The sequence below is a fragment of the Rhinichthys klamathensis genome, unplaced genomic scaffold, assembly GCF_029890125.1.
Source record: "Rhinichthys klamathensis goyatoka isolate OS25496 unplaced genomic scaffold, OSU_Roscu_1.1 h1tg000186l_1, whole genome shotgun sequence".
Lineage (NCBI taxonomy): Eukaryota > Metazoa > Chordata > Actinopteri > Cypriniformes > Leuciscidae > Rhinichthys > Rhinichthys klamathensis.
In genome coordinates this window covers 1,131,470-1,149,619 of record NW_026606714.1, presented here as the reverse complement: position 1 = coordinate 1,149,619, position 18,150 = coordinate 1,131,470, and the positions used below count along the sequence as shown (strand labels likewise).

Sequence of the window (18,150 nt, the reverse complement as noted above, 5' to 3'; positions counted from 1 at the left end):
GGAACCATGTCCTGTGGTCTGATGAGACTAAGATAAACTTGTTTGGCTCAGATGGTGTCCAGCATGTGTGGCGATGCCCTGGTGAGGAGTACCAAGAAAATTGTGTCTTGCCTACAGTCGAGCATGGTGGTGGTAGCATCATGGTCTGGGGCTGCATGAGTGCTGCTGGTACTGGGGAGCTGAGCTTCATTGAGGGAAACATGGATTCCAACATGTACTGTGACATTCTGAAGCAGAACATGATGCTCTCCCTTCAGAAACTGGGCCGAACGGCATGATAACGACCCCAAACACACCACCAAGATGACAACTGCCTTGCTGAGGAAGCTGAAGATGAAGGTGATGGAGTGGCCAAGTATTTCTCCAGACCTGAACCCTATTGAGCACCTGTGGGGCATCCTCAAGTAGAAGGTGGAGAAAGAACCATGTGTTTAACATCCATCAGCTCCGTGATGTCATTATGGAGGAGTGGAAGAGGATCCCAGCAACAACCTGGGGTGTGTTTCCCGAAAGCATCGTTAGCCAACTGTGGTCGCAAGTTCCGTCGTTACCAATAGAGTTCAATGGAAATTGCGATCATAGTTGGATAACGATGCTTTCGGGAAACGCACCCCTGTGCAGCTCTGGTGAATTCCATGGCCTGGAGGATTAAGGCAGTGCGAGATAACAATGGTGCTCACACAAAATATTGACACTTGGACACAGTTTTGACATGTTCACTTAGGGTGTACTCACTGTTTTGCCAGCTATTTTGACAATAATGGCTTTATGTTGAGTTATTTTCAGAGGACAGTAAATATATACTGCTATACAAGCAGCACATTGACCACTCTAAAATCTATCCAAGTTTCATTTCTATAGTATTGTCCTTTGAGAAGAAATACTAAAATGCTTGCTGAAATGTGAGGGGTGTACTCACTTTTGTGAGATAATCACTTTTATCTCTTTTATAAAATGTGTATATATATATATATATATAATAAATAAAATGTATCCAAATAAAATTTATATAAATGTATTTGTATCTATTTAGATGTATCTATTATTCATGTGTTCATGTTTATTATATATTTATATTTTATTTATATTTAAATGCATTGTATATATTAATATAAATGCTTGTGGCACATTTTAATTTGAGTTGGTTCCAAAATTAATCTTGAGTTTAGAGAAAATGTACGTGTAAATCATGATTTGGACATGGTTAGTAAATGAGACCCATTGGGTGTAAATGGTAAAGTTATTATATGTTTAAGTGCTTGAATCATTTCGTGTGTGTGTATTGCCGTCTGTGTCTATATTTGTCTGTTTTTGTGCAGGTTCTGATGCTGAAACACAGGGCAGGGAGTCGGGGACTCCAAAAGACTCTAACGGATGTCCCCCTGGAGCACCATGAGGAGTGTAACTGTGTGTGTAAAAATGACTCCGACTAAAGCGGTCCCACCAAGAGAGAGCTACACTGGCCCCCCACAGACTCACCCAGGGAATATGTCTTGTTTTGTGCATAAATGAGCTCGAGTTTTTACCCTGACGTTGCAAACTAATGAAACCCAGCGCTGGATATCTTTTTATCTTGACTTATCTAAGCCTTCGGTTCCACTGGTTTTGGGCTCGCAAATCCATAAAGAATTGACCCATGAAGAAGAGAGCATGGAGTATTTGGAGGAAAATTGGACACGGTCTTGCTTGTCTGTGTGTATGTGGAGGTTTGTGAACAATGTGCGTATGTACATTTGTGAGGTAAATTGTGATTTGTTGCAGGTTCAGAAAATGAGGTATTCCAGGATAACTAGAAAGCCTGAAGTGAGGTTGCCATTACTTGGGGCAACAAGTGGATTTGGCATGTTCTTTTACATCATTTTTTTTCTTTACTTATTTTTTTACAACTTAAATCTCAAAGGACCTTGACTATGCATCCACTTTCAGTGATCCAAGGACATTTTTTGAGGTGGCATGAACATTCTCCTCAATAGCATCCCAAAGAAATTGTCTAAACTGTGTCATAAGCCAGTATTTCGTCGCCTACTCATCTGTGAAATGAAATTAGACATTTTCATTAATAATTCTTAAAGAATATTCCAGGAAAGATAAGGATGTCCATCTTTTTTTAAACCAGAGCTGAGCGGTCATGTCTGCATTTTCTGCTCATTTACTATGAACTATAGACTCATATGAGAATGACTCCATTCAAGAGAGAACGCTAAAATACAAAAGTGAATCTTGTGTAAATACATTTCAAATTGTCATTTGTCAACTTTTTCTATGTCATTATTGTTTTTGGTACGAAAATTTTGGCATGTAACAATATTTTTTTCCCCTTTCATAATCGCTGTAGTATTTTCAGTGTTAGTCACCCTTTTGTAGAGACATTCATACATTTGTGTTGTTGTTTTATATTAAGATCGTTATTTTGACTGGAGACAAAATATTCTGAAAACTATTAGATGTTCATGTAAATAGACTTTTTAGAAGTTAAAGGGACATAGAACTGCCAGTAACATATTCCACTACCATTAAACGGTTAACTAAATTGTTGTGGTTTTTCCAAATGGCACTTAAAGCATTGGTTTGTTCAAGTAATCTGCAGTTGTCACAAAATTGCAAAGCACTGCCAGGGAACCTATAACTTTGAACTATTAACTCAACTGCAATCTGTCTTTTACGGAAGCGTATTGCATTCACTTGAAGAAAAAAAAAATCTGGAATGGGATGGAATGACCACAACTGCATGGAGTAGATTATGTGAATGCTGAAACAATATAACAAAATGAAGACAATGTGATTTATTCACAAATCATCACAAATTCAGTTTTGATTTCATGGAAAAAGGAGCTGAGTAAACAAGACATGCAGCATTATTCACATATTTTTATTCCGCCTTAGATGACCTTTTCTGCTGTCATTTTGTCAGACTATTATTCTTTGATGTAATATTTTTATGACTTGTTTTCATACTTTGATCACAGATTCCTCACACTTGGCAAACCAATTTAACAAGCCACCTACTGTAAGCAGGCTTTGAGATCATCTTTAAAAGAAAAGCTTGGTTTTTTTGTGCATTCTGACAGAGGGGATGAGAATCTGCATTTTGTTCTGTCATGTGAAAGTGAGAGAAGTCCCTTGATGTTGTCAAACAGCACACAGAAATGCAAATCATCAAGTTTCTCTTCATGAGACTCATTTACGGCTCTGAGAGATAAAGAATGCTTGTAAAGGGTGTTCCTCATCATCTCTTGATGGTTTACATCTTGAAATGTGTGTGTCAGTTCAGATCATCGTCAGATCCCCCGTACATTGGAGTCTTAAAGCGATGTGAAGTGTATTTTTTTTCTGTTAAAATACTTTCTTCTAACCCATCTTAAATCGGAGAGACCTAGACATTCATGGATTGATTCTCTGAAAAATATAAACACAGTGGTTCTGTTATCAAAACTCTTGCTTTGTTGAAAATCATATTTTTGCAATATAGTTTGGTCATGTTAGTTAATACTTTGTTAGAGGTCATTACTAAATAAAGATTGTTATTATTTCATGAGAATAATAACATGAAGGCCTGGTTTCACAGACAGGGCTTAGATTAAGCTAGGATTAGGCCTTAGTTCAATTAGGACATTTAGGTAGCTTTTATAAAACATACCTTAGACAAAAAAATTATGTGCACTTTGAGACAAATCAATGGCACTGACATATTTTGAAGATATGTCAGTGCAAGTGCCTTTCAGTTAAAACAGCTCAAACATGCATTTTAGTCTGGAACTTGGCTTAAGCCTTGTCTGTGAAACCGGGAAGACTCTTAATATGCATTAGCACAGGTCTGCATTTTCTACAGATGAAATTCACTGTCACAGTTAATAGTAAAAATTGATGGCTGCAAGTGTATGAGATTGTCTGGGAACAAAGCATGAATGTATTTAACCAGATGTGCGTATATATGAGCGTTGCACTGTGGGCTTGGTCTTATTTAGATAATTACATGGTAGGTGCTCTGTGGTTCTCCAGGAACTGGCTGTGGTTTCTGGGTAAAGTAATGACCTGACATCTGAGTGGCATTAATCAATGATGATGACAGTTTGCCTTTCCACTGCTTGTGTCATTGTGAAGCAGTCACGTTTTAGATAAACAAAAATCTTACACTACTGTTCAAAATGTTTGGGTTGGTAAGATTATTATTATTTATTTATTTATTTTGCTTTGCTTTGCTTTTTAAAGAAGTTCACCAATGCTGCATTTACTTGATCAAAAATCAAATATAAAAGTAATAGTGAAATATTTTTACAATTTAAATCAAATGTATATTTTAAATGTAATTTATTCATAATTAAGCTGAACTTTCAGCATCATTACTTCAGTCTTCAGTCTCACATGGTCCTTCAGAAATTATTCTAATATGCTGATTCAACGCTATCTCACGACCAATTCGTACGAATTTGTACAAGTGATTAAAAGGTGGCTAATTCGTATGAATTCGTACATTTGTTGTCTAAACCCACGTGATGGGTAGATTTAGGGGCGGGGTCTGGGGTAGGTCATTCGTACAAATACATATGAAAATATGTACGATATAGCAAAAATCGTACGAATTAGCCACCTTGTAAAACTCGTATAAATAAAAGTATTCATTTCTTTAAACAAAAATCGTACTGATCCTAAACTTTTGAATGGTAGTGTATACACAAATTATTATTTTTGACATCCTGACTAATACAATCTATATATTACTTTAAAATTGTTAAAATATTTTAAAATTGCACAATTCTACTATTATGCCTGATCTTGCCTGTTTTATACATGTGGGAAACTTTGTGCGCACAGTTTTAGATTTATTAAAATACACAGTAACAGCATGCCCACTGAAAAACATTTATTCCACAAGAACAAGTCCAAGCTGTAACTGCACTAAAAGTAACACTAAGATGTGGTTTGATTCCCTTTAGCACTGAATATGCATAACTCATAACTCATAAGCAGGGTCTGTAATCTCTTTCTAGAACATTCAGTGCTTTTACCACACAAAACATTACAGTCACATTGTCTCAAACATCATGTCAATGTGTGGTGTTTGTTTGTGTGTGTGATAGGGTTGATAAGCTTATTCCGAAGGGGCAGGGAAAAGGCCATTTGTCTTGGAAAACCTTAATCTGTCATGTCCAATTAGAACAGATAGAGGGTAAAGTGTAGACTGTACTGCATTTGCCTGTAGTCTTTGAATAATGCATGTACTTCATTGGCACGTATACGTATTCAGGGTCCTGGAAGGTTAATACATCTAATACTGTTTTCATAATCCAAACTAAGTTAATATAAGTGAGCTTTGACTTTCTGAAGTGTTATTGTAGACAAGATGGCAAAGCGGTCAAGGCCACACTCTATAATCCACCGTGTGTCGCACATGTGAGAGAAAATCACATTTTCCTCAGGTGGTGGGTTACGGTTGGACTCAATCTCAAGGAGCTGACAAATTTAAAACTTGAAAGTGTGGTTCCAGTCCTGCTACATTATCAGTTGACTAGATTTGCATTTCCTGAATAATGATGTTGAAAATGCAGCTTTGTTATCACAGGAATAAGTTAAATTTTAAAATATATTAAAGATAAAAACAAATGTAAATATTTTGTATCCTATTTTTTTTTTTTTTTTTTTATAAATGCAGTTTTGGTGAATGTAAGAGACATCTTTCAAAAACATTGAAAAAAATCGACCAACCTCAAACTTTGTCAAAAAAGCAGACCAATCATAATTTAGTATGTAAATATTATGATGACACCATCAGTACCAGTTACGTTTTGAATGGCAGATCATTCTATCATTAGAACAACGGTAACACTTTAGTTTGGGAACTAATTTCTTACTATTACAGGGTTAGTTCACATACAAATTAAAATTCTGTCATCATTCCCTCATGTCGTTCCAAACTTGTAAGAATGTTTTGTTCATCTTCGGAACTCAAATGAAGATATTTTTAATGAAATCTGAGCTATTTCTGTCTCTCCATTGACGGCTACGCAACTTCCATTTTGACGCTAAAAAAAAAGTTCATAGAGGTAGTAAAATTAATCCATGTGAATTGAGTCCAAGTCCAAACAGTTCATTTTCTGAAGAGTCTCGACTGCTTTATATGATGAACAGATTGAATTTAGGCTTTTATTCACATATAAACGCACGCATGACGCATCAGTTGTGGTAAATGGAAGCTCAGGCATGTTTGCTTGATGCTCGAGAACCAATGAGGTTCATTCTCATGTGTTAAGCAGCTCGTTTGAGCTTCCGCAAGAACCAATGAGGTTTGTTCTCACGCGTCAATCAGGTTCGGCTGAGCTTCTGTTTGTGTTCGTTGATCAATGTTGAATAAAACATTGCAGCGTTGTTTTATGTGAATAAAAGCCCATTTAATCTGTTCATCATATAAAGTGATCGATTCTCTTCCTAAAATTTGGACTAAACCTCTCTTTATGAACTTTATGAAGCCTCAAAGTGGTAGTTGCGTAACTGACTATGGAGAGTACAGAAAGCTCTCAGATTTCATTAAAAAGATATTTGTTTTCCAAAGATGAAAAGTCTTACAGGTTTGGAACGGCATGAGTAATTAATGAAATAATTTTTGAGTGAACTAACCCTTTAACTAGTTTCTTATTAGCTTGCATATTACTAGCAAATTGGCTATCATGTAGGCTAATATAATGTATTAATGCCTTATTCTGCATGACCATATTCTACTTAATCCTATACCAATACCTAAACTTAACCACTACAACAACTAACTTACTAACTATTAATAAGAAGTAAATTAGGAGTTTATTAAGGAAAAAGTCATAGTTAAAAGAGAATGTGTTCCCCAAACTAAAGTGTGATCAGAAAAACTGATTGCACATCAAAGGCGGAAAATATACAACTAAAATATTTTCTTTTTCAATTTTTTTTTTTACATATTTTAAAACTATTTGGGCTGGATAAATTGTGGAAGCTCAATGTTTAAATCTTAAGGGGTTTGAACAATCCGAATGTTTGAAGAATATCAATGCAGCGTTGCCTTTAAGCACTGCAATAAAGATCCCACATACAATTGCTTTGTGTTAACAGTTGTAGATCAATCAAGTGAGTTTGGGATGATTATAGCCTGGGGTTTTAGGATCTCTGTTAATGAGGAGGTCTTAAGTGTGATGAAAAAGAAGGGAAGAAAAAAAAAAGAAGAGTTTTGCTTCTGAAACAAGGCAAATGCAAATAATGTTCAACTAAAAATAGGAGAAGCCATAGTTTGATAATTTATAATTGCTTGAGTAACTAGAACTGTTCAGTATTATATTCAGTGTGTGTGTATGTATATATATATATATATATATATATATATACACTAAAACACTCACTGTGGAACTGTGAACGTCTTAGTGGTTATTCCCACTGTGACATTATTATGCAAATGAAGAAAAAAAACATTGCAGGTGTAAGGCATATTAATGTCAAAAGCATTAATGCAATGTCATTGCATGGCTGGTAGTCATAATTTCTTCATATGTGAAAGAGCAGCTTCTCCATAGAGCTACAGCCTTGTTTTGCAATGTGCTGATGCATGATCTCATGTGCACATTCTCATAATAAACACTGACCTGTGTAGTCTATAGAGGGCTGAGCGGGACCCGCTGGGAATTAGCTAAGGCTACAACGATGTCCTTCACTATACCACCTAGCTTAATACTGCTTAATAAAAAATAGAATTCACACAAAATTTTCTATTTCGAGTGAGAGAGGGAGAGAAAATGACCAATCGTTTCGCTATTAAACCCTTACTCCTCGGCTGGGATTGTGTAGAGCCCTTTGAAGCTGCATTGAAACTGCAATGTGGACCTTCAGCCCGATGGTCCACGTTGGAGTCTGGAATGTTTTCCTCAAAAACCTTAATTTCTTTTCGACTTAAGTAAGAAAGACCTGAAGATAGTGGATGGCATGTGAGTGAGTAAATTATCAGGACATTTTAATTCTGGAGTGAATTAATCCTTTAAGTCTTTTTTAATCGCATTGTTCAAAAACAAGCAAGTTTCTCTTAAAGTCTATTTCAATGTTTCTTTATTGTTTACACTTATATTGGCATGTCAAACCCAAGATTTCAGATATATTTTTTACAGTTTTGTGTAGTTTTTGGTTGGCATTCAAAAATATTGAATGAGAATAATATATGATGTGCCTGTAACAACTAGAACAATTCTGAAGGTTCCAGAGTTGGCAAAAAACAACATGTATTGAAAGAGAAAAATTGTAGGTTAATAATAATAATAATTATTTTTAATAAAAAGTGTTTTATTACGAGGCATATTAAGTGATTGTGCTGGAATTTATTAATTCAAAGTCAAATGTAATGATCCTGAATTTTTCAGGGACAAATTATTCGCAATTTGCAAAAATATTTTGACCAAAAATTCTTTTTGATCTTGAATAATACCATAACGCTTCACTTAACAGTAAAAATAACTTACTGTGCCCTTATGTCTGGCAAGGTAATGCATGAAAAAAGCGGATGTGAATAAGGTGCCTGGTGCCTGATCTCACACATTATCTTCCCCATATGACCCTGAGGCTCAGAGAGGTCACTCACTCCAAAAGATTCATGGGTAATCAGTCTAGAGGAAGTCCCTGTTGAGCTGAGCCTACTGGACGCTTACAACCATCTGACACTGACAGATGCTGTTTCACCCTTTCACACAATATGCATAGTGCTGACCAGAGACTACATACTCTGCTTACCCTGCTGCTATTTAATAAAAGTAACTTTCAAAAATAAAGTGAATGACTTCGAATATTGTATAGTGAGGACACAAACTCCTCAAAATGTGTTCACTGCACTTTAGATCGTGAAAAAAAAAAAAGTAGACATAAACAACTGCTATGCCTTTTATCTAATGCTCTGAATAAGTGGCTTTCAAATAATATCACAAAAACCCACACATAAAGGAAAAGAGACCCTATGTGAACGTATTAGACTGAGATGAATGAGATCTAGTCATATTTATTATTCTTTCCAAAGAGGAACCTCCACTCAACCACAACTTCCTTGATGGTATTTTCAGTCCAGGCCATCATTTATCCCCTTTGCCTATTCCACTGACGTGACTGGTAAGGAGTTTAGATGTACATGTGGTTCTAACTGCGTGTAAAAACAAAAGATAGGCAAAATGGCTTTTAATTGGAAATGGACAGTAGGTCAAATCTGTCTCTCTAACAAAGTATATAAACACATTCACTATAAACACTATATTATTGCCCATCATTATAAGCAATACACGTAAACTGTATAGAATACAGCATAATGTAATGTGTGCATCATTGAATCATTTTCCTGTTTATTACTAAAGCTGCTTTTTTAAAACAATCTGTATTGTATAAAGCGCTATATAAATAAAGGTGACTTGACTATTGCAAATCTCAGATTTTTTAGATTTGCAACCACATTTTGTGGTTGTTGTTTTTTTGCCCAAAATGAAGTTTTCACTATTATCTATTATCATAAAAAAATGGATATATATAATATCGAACTTTATTAGCATACATACAGTACAACACACATAAAGCAATCTCAACTGCTTGGCACTTATTTCAATGCATTTATATAAAGTTGGGTACATATAAAATACAAATACAAAAATTATTTATTCATGTCTTTCTATGCCAACAAATACTGTATATTAATAATTATTAATTCATGATTATCATATATATATATATATATATATATATATATATGTATATACGCTCACCGGCCACTTTATTAGGTACCCCATGCTAGTAACGGGTTGGACCCCCTTTTGCCTTCAGAACTGCCTCAATTCTTCGTGGCATAGATTCAACAAGGTGCTGGAAGCATTCCTCAGGGAGTTTGGTCCATATTGACATGATGGCATCACACAGTTGCCGCAGATTTGTCGGCTGCACATCCATGATGCGAATCTCCCGTTCCACCACATCCCAAAGATGCTCTATTGGGTTGAGATCTGGTGACTGTGGAGGCCATTTTAGTACAGTGAACTCATTGTCATGTTCAAGAAACCAATTTGAAATGATTAGAGCTTTGTGACATGGTGGAAGTAGCCATCAGAGGATGGGTACATGGTGGCCATAAAGGGATGGACATGGTCAGAAACAATGCTCAGGTAGGCCGTGGCATTTAAACGATGCCCAATTGGCACTAAGGGGCCTAAAGTGTGCCAGGAAAACATCCCCCACACCATTACACCACCACCACCAGCCTGCACAGTGGTAACAAGGCATGATGGTTCCATGTTCTCATTCTGTTTACGCCAAATTCTGACTCTAACATCTGAATGTCTCAACAGAAATCGAGACTCATCAGACCAGGCAACATTTTTCCAGTCTTCAACTGTTCAATTTTGGTGAGCTCTTGCAAATTGTAGCCTCTTTTTCCTATTTGTAGTGGAGATGAGTGGTACCCGGTGGAGTCTTCTGCTGTTGTAGCCCATCCGCCTCAAGGTTGTGCGTGTTGTGGCTTCACAAATGCTTTGCTGCATACCTCGGTTGTAACGAGTGGTTATTTCAGTCACTGTTGCCCTTCTATCAGCTCGAACCAGTCTGGCCATTCTCCTCTGACCTCTGGCATCAACAAGGCATTTCCGCCCACAGAACTGCCGCTCACTGGATGTTTTTTCTTTTTCGGACCATTCTCTGTAAACCCTAGAGATGGTTGTGCGTGAAAATCCCAGTAGATTAGCAGTTTCTGAAATACTCAGACCAGCCCTTCTGGCACCAACAATCATGCCACGTTCAAAGTCACTCAAATCACCTTTCTTCCCCATACTGATGCTCGGTTTGAACTGCAGGAGATTGTCTTGACCATGTCTACATGCCTAAATGCACTGAGTTGCCGCCATGTGATTGGCTGCTTAGAAATTAAGTGTTAACGAGCAGTTGGACAGGTGTACCTAATAAAGTGGCCGGTGAGTGTATATAATAGTGCTGTCAAAATCGATTAATCTTATAAAATCGATTTATTTACATATATACATACATATACATACACACACACACATATACATATACAATATATACATATTAAACAAAAACTTATGTTAGATGCGATTAATCACGATTAATCGATTTGACAGCACTATATACAGATATAATTATTGTTAATATCATTAATAATTTATATTCTGTGTTTGCTTGCTTTTTTTCTTTATTGTTGACATGCATTATGATGATAATAGTTATTTTGAGCTATTCCAGCTGGATACAAAGAACCCTACACAAGACATTTTATTGAGAGCTTTTATTGACCTTGGACTGCGCCTTGAATCAGGTCTTTGTAACAACGGAGAAAAACATACAGCACAGTGTAGCTAAAGAAATCATGAGAAGGTGGAGCTGAAGGGGCATGTGCCTGGAAAATGTTCACTTCTTCAAGGAAAAAAAAAACTTCATTATTGAGTTCGACTTTTGGACATCGCTGTCAAATGAGTCAGTTTTGCAATTACTCATGCTTGTATAAGAACAATGTTTTCATCAGACCACCCAAATCCACGGAGGTCATTCTAGAAGCAGCCCAAATGATGAGAACATAGTCCCAGCCCTTCAGTTCTCCTTCCCCTGAATTGTGAGGGGTAAACTAACCAGAGAACACCTGAGAGACAGAATGCTAGAAAGCAAGTGACCCTGTGTCTTAACATTGTGTTGTTTGACCCTAGCCGTCTTGCATTCATGTTTTAGTCTGCAAGGTACCCGGCATTACAAACAGACCATCTCTTTGTTAGTCATACAGACCTAATGGCGCTGGAGAATAGTGCAGGCTTCCTCCATTTTCCCCTCATTCCTCTTTGACCTTACTGAAAATAGGGTCACAAACCACATGTGAAGACTTCCATATTACAAGTCAGCAGTCCACAAAATGTGCCATTCACATCTAAACACCACTTTCCAGGCTCTCTAATCCACATCAGTGATGTGGTTGTTCAGAGAAGCGAGAAAAAGGGGGAAGAGAGGAGAAGAAAAAACAACAGCTGGGGTCAGTTTACTCTTTAATGGTTGAAGGTTTACAAATTTAGGAAACCACTGATGCCTAACACAGTGGAAGGATCTCATTTTGAAAAGGAGAAGTTTCCGCCCTTTTCCAAGCCAGCTCCTGGAAAGTTTTAACTAGATGTCCCTCTTCATTAGGAGACTTCCCTGTGAATACACCATGTGCATTCAGCACCCATTGCTACAGCCAGTCTAATGTGAGGAAAATGTCTGTTTGTCTTGGCATGGGGACGACGCAGCGCATGGCATACATAGGGTGTTAGTCTGCTTTTATAGCTCCTGTTGCTCTTTGTAAACTGCCGAAACGGAAGGAAGGCTCTTAGTAAATCCCTCCAATCCCCGGTGTTAAATAATCTAAAATATTTCCTCCTTTCATTTTAAAAAAAGGTATTAGGTGAATATGACAGCCAAACTATTGGAATTAGTTTGGGGAACAAGGAATGTATTATAGCAGGAGAAATAATGTGTGCAATAAAGAACGCTCAGGTCAGGCATGGTCAGGCTCTGACAGAATCTGCTGACTTGTGTCACATTTTCTGAATATTTGTTAGCTGAAGGTAGCTACTGCACTCCTTAATAATTAAAAGCATCATTCAGTAGAATCATATTACAAAAAAAATGTTAAAGGGATACTCCACCGTTTTTTCATACTAAACTATGTTATTCCCTTAACTAAGACGAGTTGATACATACCTCTCTCGTCTCAGTGCGTGCACTAAATGAAACTTTAATAGCACTTAGCTTAGCCCAGTTCATTCACTAGGATCCAAGCAGAGAAGCGACCAAACACCTCCACGTTTTCCCTATTTAAATACAGTTACACGATTAGTGTAACTCGACCAAGAATGGTGACACAAAATAAAACGTTGCGCTTTTCTTAGCGTGTAAAGTGGATAACTATAGTGTATGGCGGAATACCAAGCAAGTGCTTGGGAGCACTTCGACTTGGCGCATATATATCTATGGACAGTTATATCATCACTCCGGAGAGGGAGAGGGGGAGAGGATTTTTCACGAGTGATGATATTACTGCGCCGAGTCGAAGTGCTCCCAAGCACTTGCTGTGGTATTCCGCCATACATTATAGTTATCCACTTTACACGCTTAGAAAAGCACAATGTTTTATTTTGTGTCAATAAGCTCTAAATTGAATCTAAATTGTGTAAATTCAAATAGAAACTTTGCAAATGTATAACAACTTATTTAAATTATGAATCCAAGTGTGTTTATGAGGAATAATCAAGTAAAAAGTAACAAAAAAGTAAAATGCCCTCTCCTCTTTATATAAAACATAACTTTTGAAACACATGTTAGTGTACTTATTGTTCTATTTATTTATACTTAATTAATATATTACACATACTGTACTTATATCGTTATATTCAGTGGTCTCGCAAATTAAACCGGATCGACTTTTATGTCTTGTATCACACCATGCATCAACTTCAATGGTAATATTACTGTAATATTGTTACAGTGTTCATTGATTATTTTGTACGTTGTAATGAATTTTTTTGTCTTAGCAGAAGCTTTAAAATATAAAGAGGAAATATTTTAAAATAATTTCTCAAATTATTGAGTAGCCATGAAATAAACAGCATAATACAGTAAGCCTATCAATATTGTAAATGATACTGAGTACTGAGTGGTTTTATGCATTATCCCTTACTTATTGAATCTTTGTTTTACCAGCTTATTCCTGACCAAAATGGCAGCATTATCCATTTTTTTGTGATCTCAGTCATGGTTTTAGGTCAATGTACACCCATCTCTTGCTCTCCCTCTTTCTCTGTGGGAGTCTGAACAGGGTGGAACTTGCTTGACTTCACTCAGATGGCCTCTGTCCAAGGCAAACTGTCCAGATTCTCCAAGGCAGGGTGCTGCTCTGGGATGCCATTGACCTAAATCACTGGTCTGCTCCATGGTAAGAGGTTGCAAAGCCTCACAATGCCTCTTTGAATTAGTTTGAACACTAGCGGAGTCTTTAGCTGATGTATACCTCCAAGCATTTGACAGCCTCGCCTTCTTACACTGTATATCGGGGTTGTGTCCAATTTCACCAAGAACAAAAAGTATCATATAAACACAGTGTCCCAGAATTTCAAAGCATCTGTTAAGAGTATTTCTGAGCTCTTTGATGATGAATTGCAAGGCTTTGTAGTGAAAACTTTGATGGTTTCTACAGATTGGATATTTGGAATATTTTTTAAAAGTTCTATGTAATATCAGATGCCTCTTTTCTCTGTGCTGTCTCACATAATACCTTTCAGCACACTTGATTCCACGGTCTTTTATTGCAAATCAAACTTCTTAGTCTACTCTCAACAGGCCTTTGAAGTCTGTATTCCATTTGTAAGATCAAACAGCTCAATATAAAAGAATTACCATGAAGTCATGATAAAAAAAAAAGTTATCTCTATGTGTATTACCTAACTTCCAGCAACATACTCTGGGGTTTGTTACGATGGTCTCAGACATTCAAACACTTTTTCTGCTGTAGGTTTGGTCAATGTTCAGCATTTCTGGCACACATTAAAGCCGTCGGTTAAGCAGTGAGTTTGTAATCGATGCTATACTATAGGGTCTCTTTTGCCCGTCTGGAGCTTCTCTTTCCTAAATTATTTCACTTTATTTTTATAAGAAGTCTCATGTCGCCAGTGTGACACAGCTCAGAACTACACAGCGAGAAAGCCCAACAGTCAGGTATAAATTGTCCCTTTGTTGGCTTTGAAACTTTTTGTCTTGCAGTAGGCCTATCTGGAGATCTGATAAAGGACTTTTAGAAAAAAGATTGCAAATTGTTCTCCAAAGTAGGTCGACTCTCCAAACTGGCCTTAAGACACAGAGAGTCATGAGGAAGTTAACAATGTCCCCCAAGTCATGAGAAAAAGGTAATATCTCATGTCAGCTGTAGCCAGTCAGACAACCTAATGGCAGACATTTATTCTGGGTGGGAAAATAGTCTCATTTCTGCTGGATTTATGTTGACTGCTGGGAGCAAGTCAAACTGTGCTGTTTTAATGCAGAGTCATATTGCATCGAGAACAAATAAGACAAATGGACTCGGGTGCATAGTACACAATTGGTGGTCATTATGCTCCAAATTACATCATTTCATATGACAGAGTCATAATGCAAGTGAAAAATATGGCTGTAGAAGTGGTGCAACACAAGCAGCATCAGAAAGATGACCTTGAGGATTGTGTTTTCCTTTTATAATTTTACATTTGGGGACCATGGGGGAAACAAAACATTTCCTCCTTTCAAAACAAGTTTTTGAAATGAACAGGTCGCAAAGATGTCAAATTTCCCCTGACAAGCAAATGGCACAAAATGGATGATTTCTTTTTATCCTAGAATAATCAGGCACCCTAATTATTCTTTTACTCCCCCCCCCATCCCCACCACCAAACCTAAGATTCCCCCTAAGGAGAAGATGGAAAAGCAGGATGTGTCAGGGATTGTGTGAGATCAGACTGTTTCAGGCTGTCAGTGTGAGACAAATGAGTCATTCCAAATCTTATTCATGTTGATGTGAAGTGGAGGTTTGATGATACAGCTGATGGAGGAACTCTCAGAGGAAGATCCTGGTTTCTACTTAAGATACAAGCTGAAACCCAGATCAGATCCATGCATGTCACTTTGATTCAGTTCTCATGACAATCAAAGCATTATATCATGTACAGGTCAGCCTGGAGACGGTTGGCTCTGAGATTTAGCTGAAGGTAAAGCACTGCTCAGGAAATGTTATGGGGTTGTTAATTGTCACTGAATTAAAATAAAATGGATATTTTCGTTTTGAAATAAAGAAAGAGTTCTACTTTTTGATAGAATCATAGAAAAAAAAAACATCTTGTTCGGGCTCGTACGATTTTTATGTGTTTTTTTAAAGAAGTCTCTTATGCTAAACAAGGCTGCATTTATTTGGTCAAAAATACAATAAAAACAGTAATATTGTGGAATATTATTACAATTTAAAAGAACTGTTTTTTTATTTTAATGTATTTTATAATGTACTTTAATCTGGGTGACAAAGCTGAATTTTCAGCAGCCATTACTTCTTTTAGTCCTTCAGAAATCTTTCTAATATGCTGATCTGGTGCTCAAGAAACTTTTATTTATTTATTATTATTATCAATGTTGAAAACAGTTGTGCTGCTTAATATTTTTGCGTAAGCCATGCATGACAGTTTTTTTTTTCAGGATTCTTTAATGAATAGAAAATTCAAAAGAACAGCATAGCAGTTTTTTTGTAACAATGTAAACATTTTTAACTGAGTTTTGATCAGTTTAATGCACCCTGCATACTGATCCATACTGATTTAAAAAAAAATAGTCTTATTGACCCCAAACTTTTGATAAATACAGAAAGCTTTATTTATTTAAACCATTTAGCAGTGTTAAAACTGCTACAGTTTACAAAATGTTAGCTACAGGGTGAATATAAAACATTTTTACATTAACAAAACAGGATTGGGAGTTATCATAACACTGCATGACTGCGCCCTTTACTTGCAGCGATTAAAGAATAATCATACTCATTATCACTTCTTGATGAAATATGTTAATGTTTCATAAAAAATATTCTGGTGGCATTACTCCAGGGAAAAACACTGTGGTTCAATATAACACTTTTTTTGTGTGTGATTGGTCTGTATTAGAGATTTGTTTTTTTACTAATTGCACAGCCATGCTAATGCTGTTCTTTTCTGACTGTAAAATGAAATTTCCAGAAAAGCGTGCAAGTGAAGGCCAAACCTCAGAAGAGGAGTGAAGTGAAAGGCAAGTATAAATTAGAGGATAGTGTGAAAGAGCATGCAATGAATGGGCTATAAGAACATCTGCATCTCCAGCCTAGCCACAGCGTCTTCCCAGCATGCAACTGTCTCAGATGGTTTGCTTCACTTTCACCATCCTTCATTTGTTGCCCAACTGCGGAACTTAACTTATGGCTAACCAGCTATTTCAATGGTCTTTAAGGTCTTTTCTCTTTTCAAGCTGTTTAAATGTGCAGCACATGCGACCAGTTTTTGATTCTCATTCTTTTCCTCTCTCCTCTAAGAGAGCTCTAAGACGCCCACAGCTGGATTGCCTACTTCCATTAGAGGTGCCGTGCCAACCAGTTGTGAACAATGCCAGGGCTGAGGAAGATCAAAGTGATGGCACTCCTAGGGCACGGGTCACCAGAGGAACAGACTGCTCACACTTACAATGAGATGTGTGGGAATACACTTGTGTGTGTGTGTGTGTGTGTGTGTGTGTGTGTGTGTGTGCGCATGTGCTTGTTTGTGTGTTCATTCTCTTTGATTTTGATACAACCGATTAACACTGTTCCCTGGTGATTTTCATTTAGATCAAAAGAGCCTAGCCCAAACAAAGCATCTGCTACAAAATACCAAAACAATTTCCATTTCCCTCCTCTCAAGCTGGACATCCTGGCAGATCCACACACCCCACACCCAGCTAGTCACAGCTGAACTCTTTGTATTACTGCTGATTATTATGTTTCAATAACTTACTATTATTATTTTGGCCTTTCTACAGATTCTCAAAGAGAGACAGGAAACAATTGGATAGGGGAGAGGAATTGGGAAAGGACCACCAACCTAGCCTCAAACTTGAGTCGCCCTAACCTCTGTAGCACCATAATCCAGAGCGTTGTCCATGATGCAATAGCATACTATTCTTACTATTTTTACATTACATAGTATGTTGTCCGTGCAGCAAAATAAATCCGCCAGATGCTTTTATCAAAGCTAACTTAAATGCAGTTTGCAGAGAATGGGTTTTTGCAGTTTTCTGTATCTTTGCCAGTGTTACCAAATACTTTAATTGGAAAGTAGCTAGATGCTAGCATAGCATATCCATGCTATCATCATGCCAGATTTGCATTCTGCTTAGTGTCAGCCCTTCACGTTTATGTGCTTATCTTCAACTCTCTGTGCTCACATACTCTTTTAATACAGCCCCATTCCCAATAAAGCTGTTCTCACTTTGTAATGAACCCATAGCTGGAGGCGAATTAGAATCCATGTTGCAGAAGCTCTTTATTATCAAGGACAATCAAAGTCAAACAACCCAAGATGACGGGCAATAGATGTAATCAAAGTCCATGCAAGGTTCAAAACACAGCAA

General features: G+C 37.0%; 1 protein-coding gene across 2 annotated transcripts in view; it reads left to right on the top strand.

Annotated features, from left to right (window-relative positions):
• Positions 1 to 2,530, top strand: part of pdgfc (platelet derived growth factor c) — a 71,886-nt gene extending 69,356 nt beyond the window's left edge. For both annotated transcript variants that reach the window (XM_056261830.1, XM_056261829.1), the window contains one exon: positions 1,320 to 2,530. In XM_056261830.1, the coding sequence (XP_056117805.1) occupies positions 1,320 to 1,433 (114 nt within the window). In that variant the 3' untranslated portion in view covers positions 1,434 to 2,530. The remainder of the gene's footprint in view (positions 1 to 1,319) is intronic.
• The last annotated feature ends 15,620 nt before the right edge of the window (positions 2,531 to 18,150 follow it).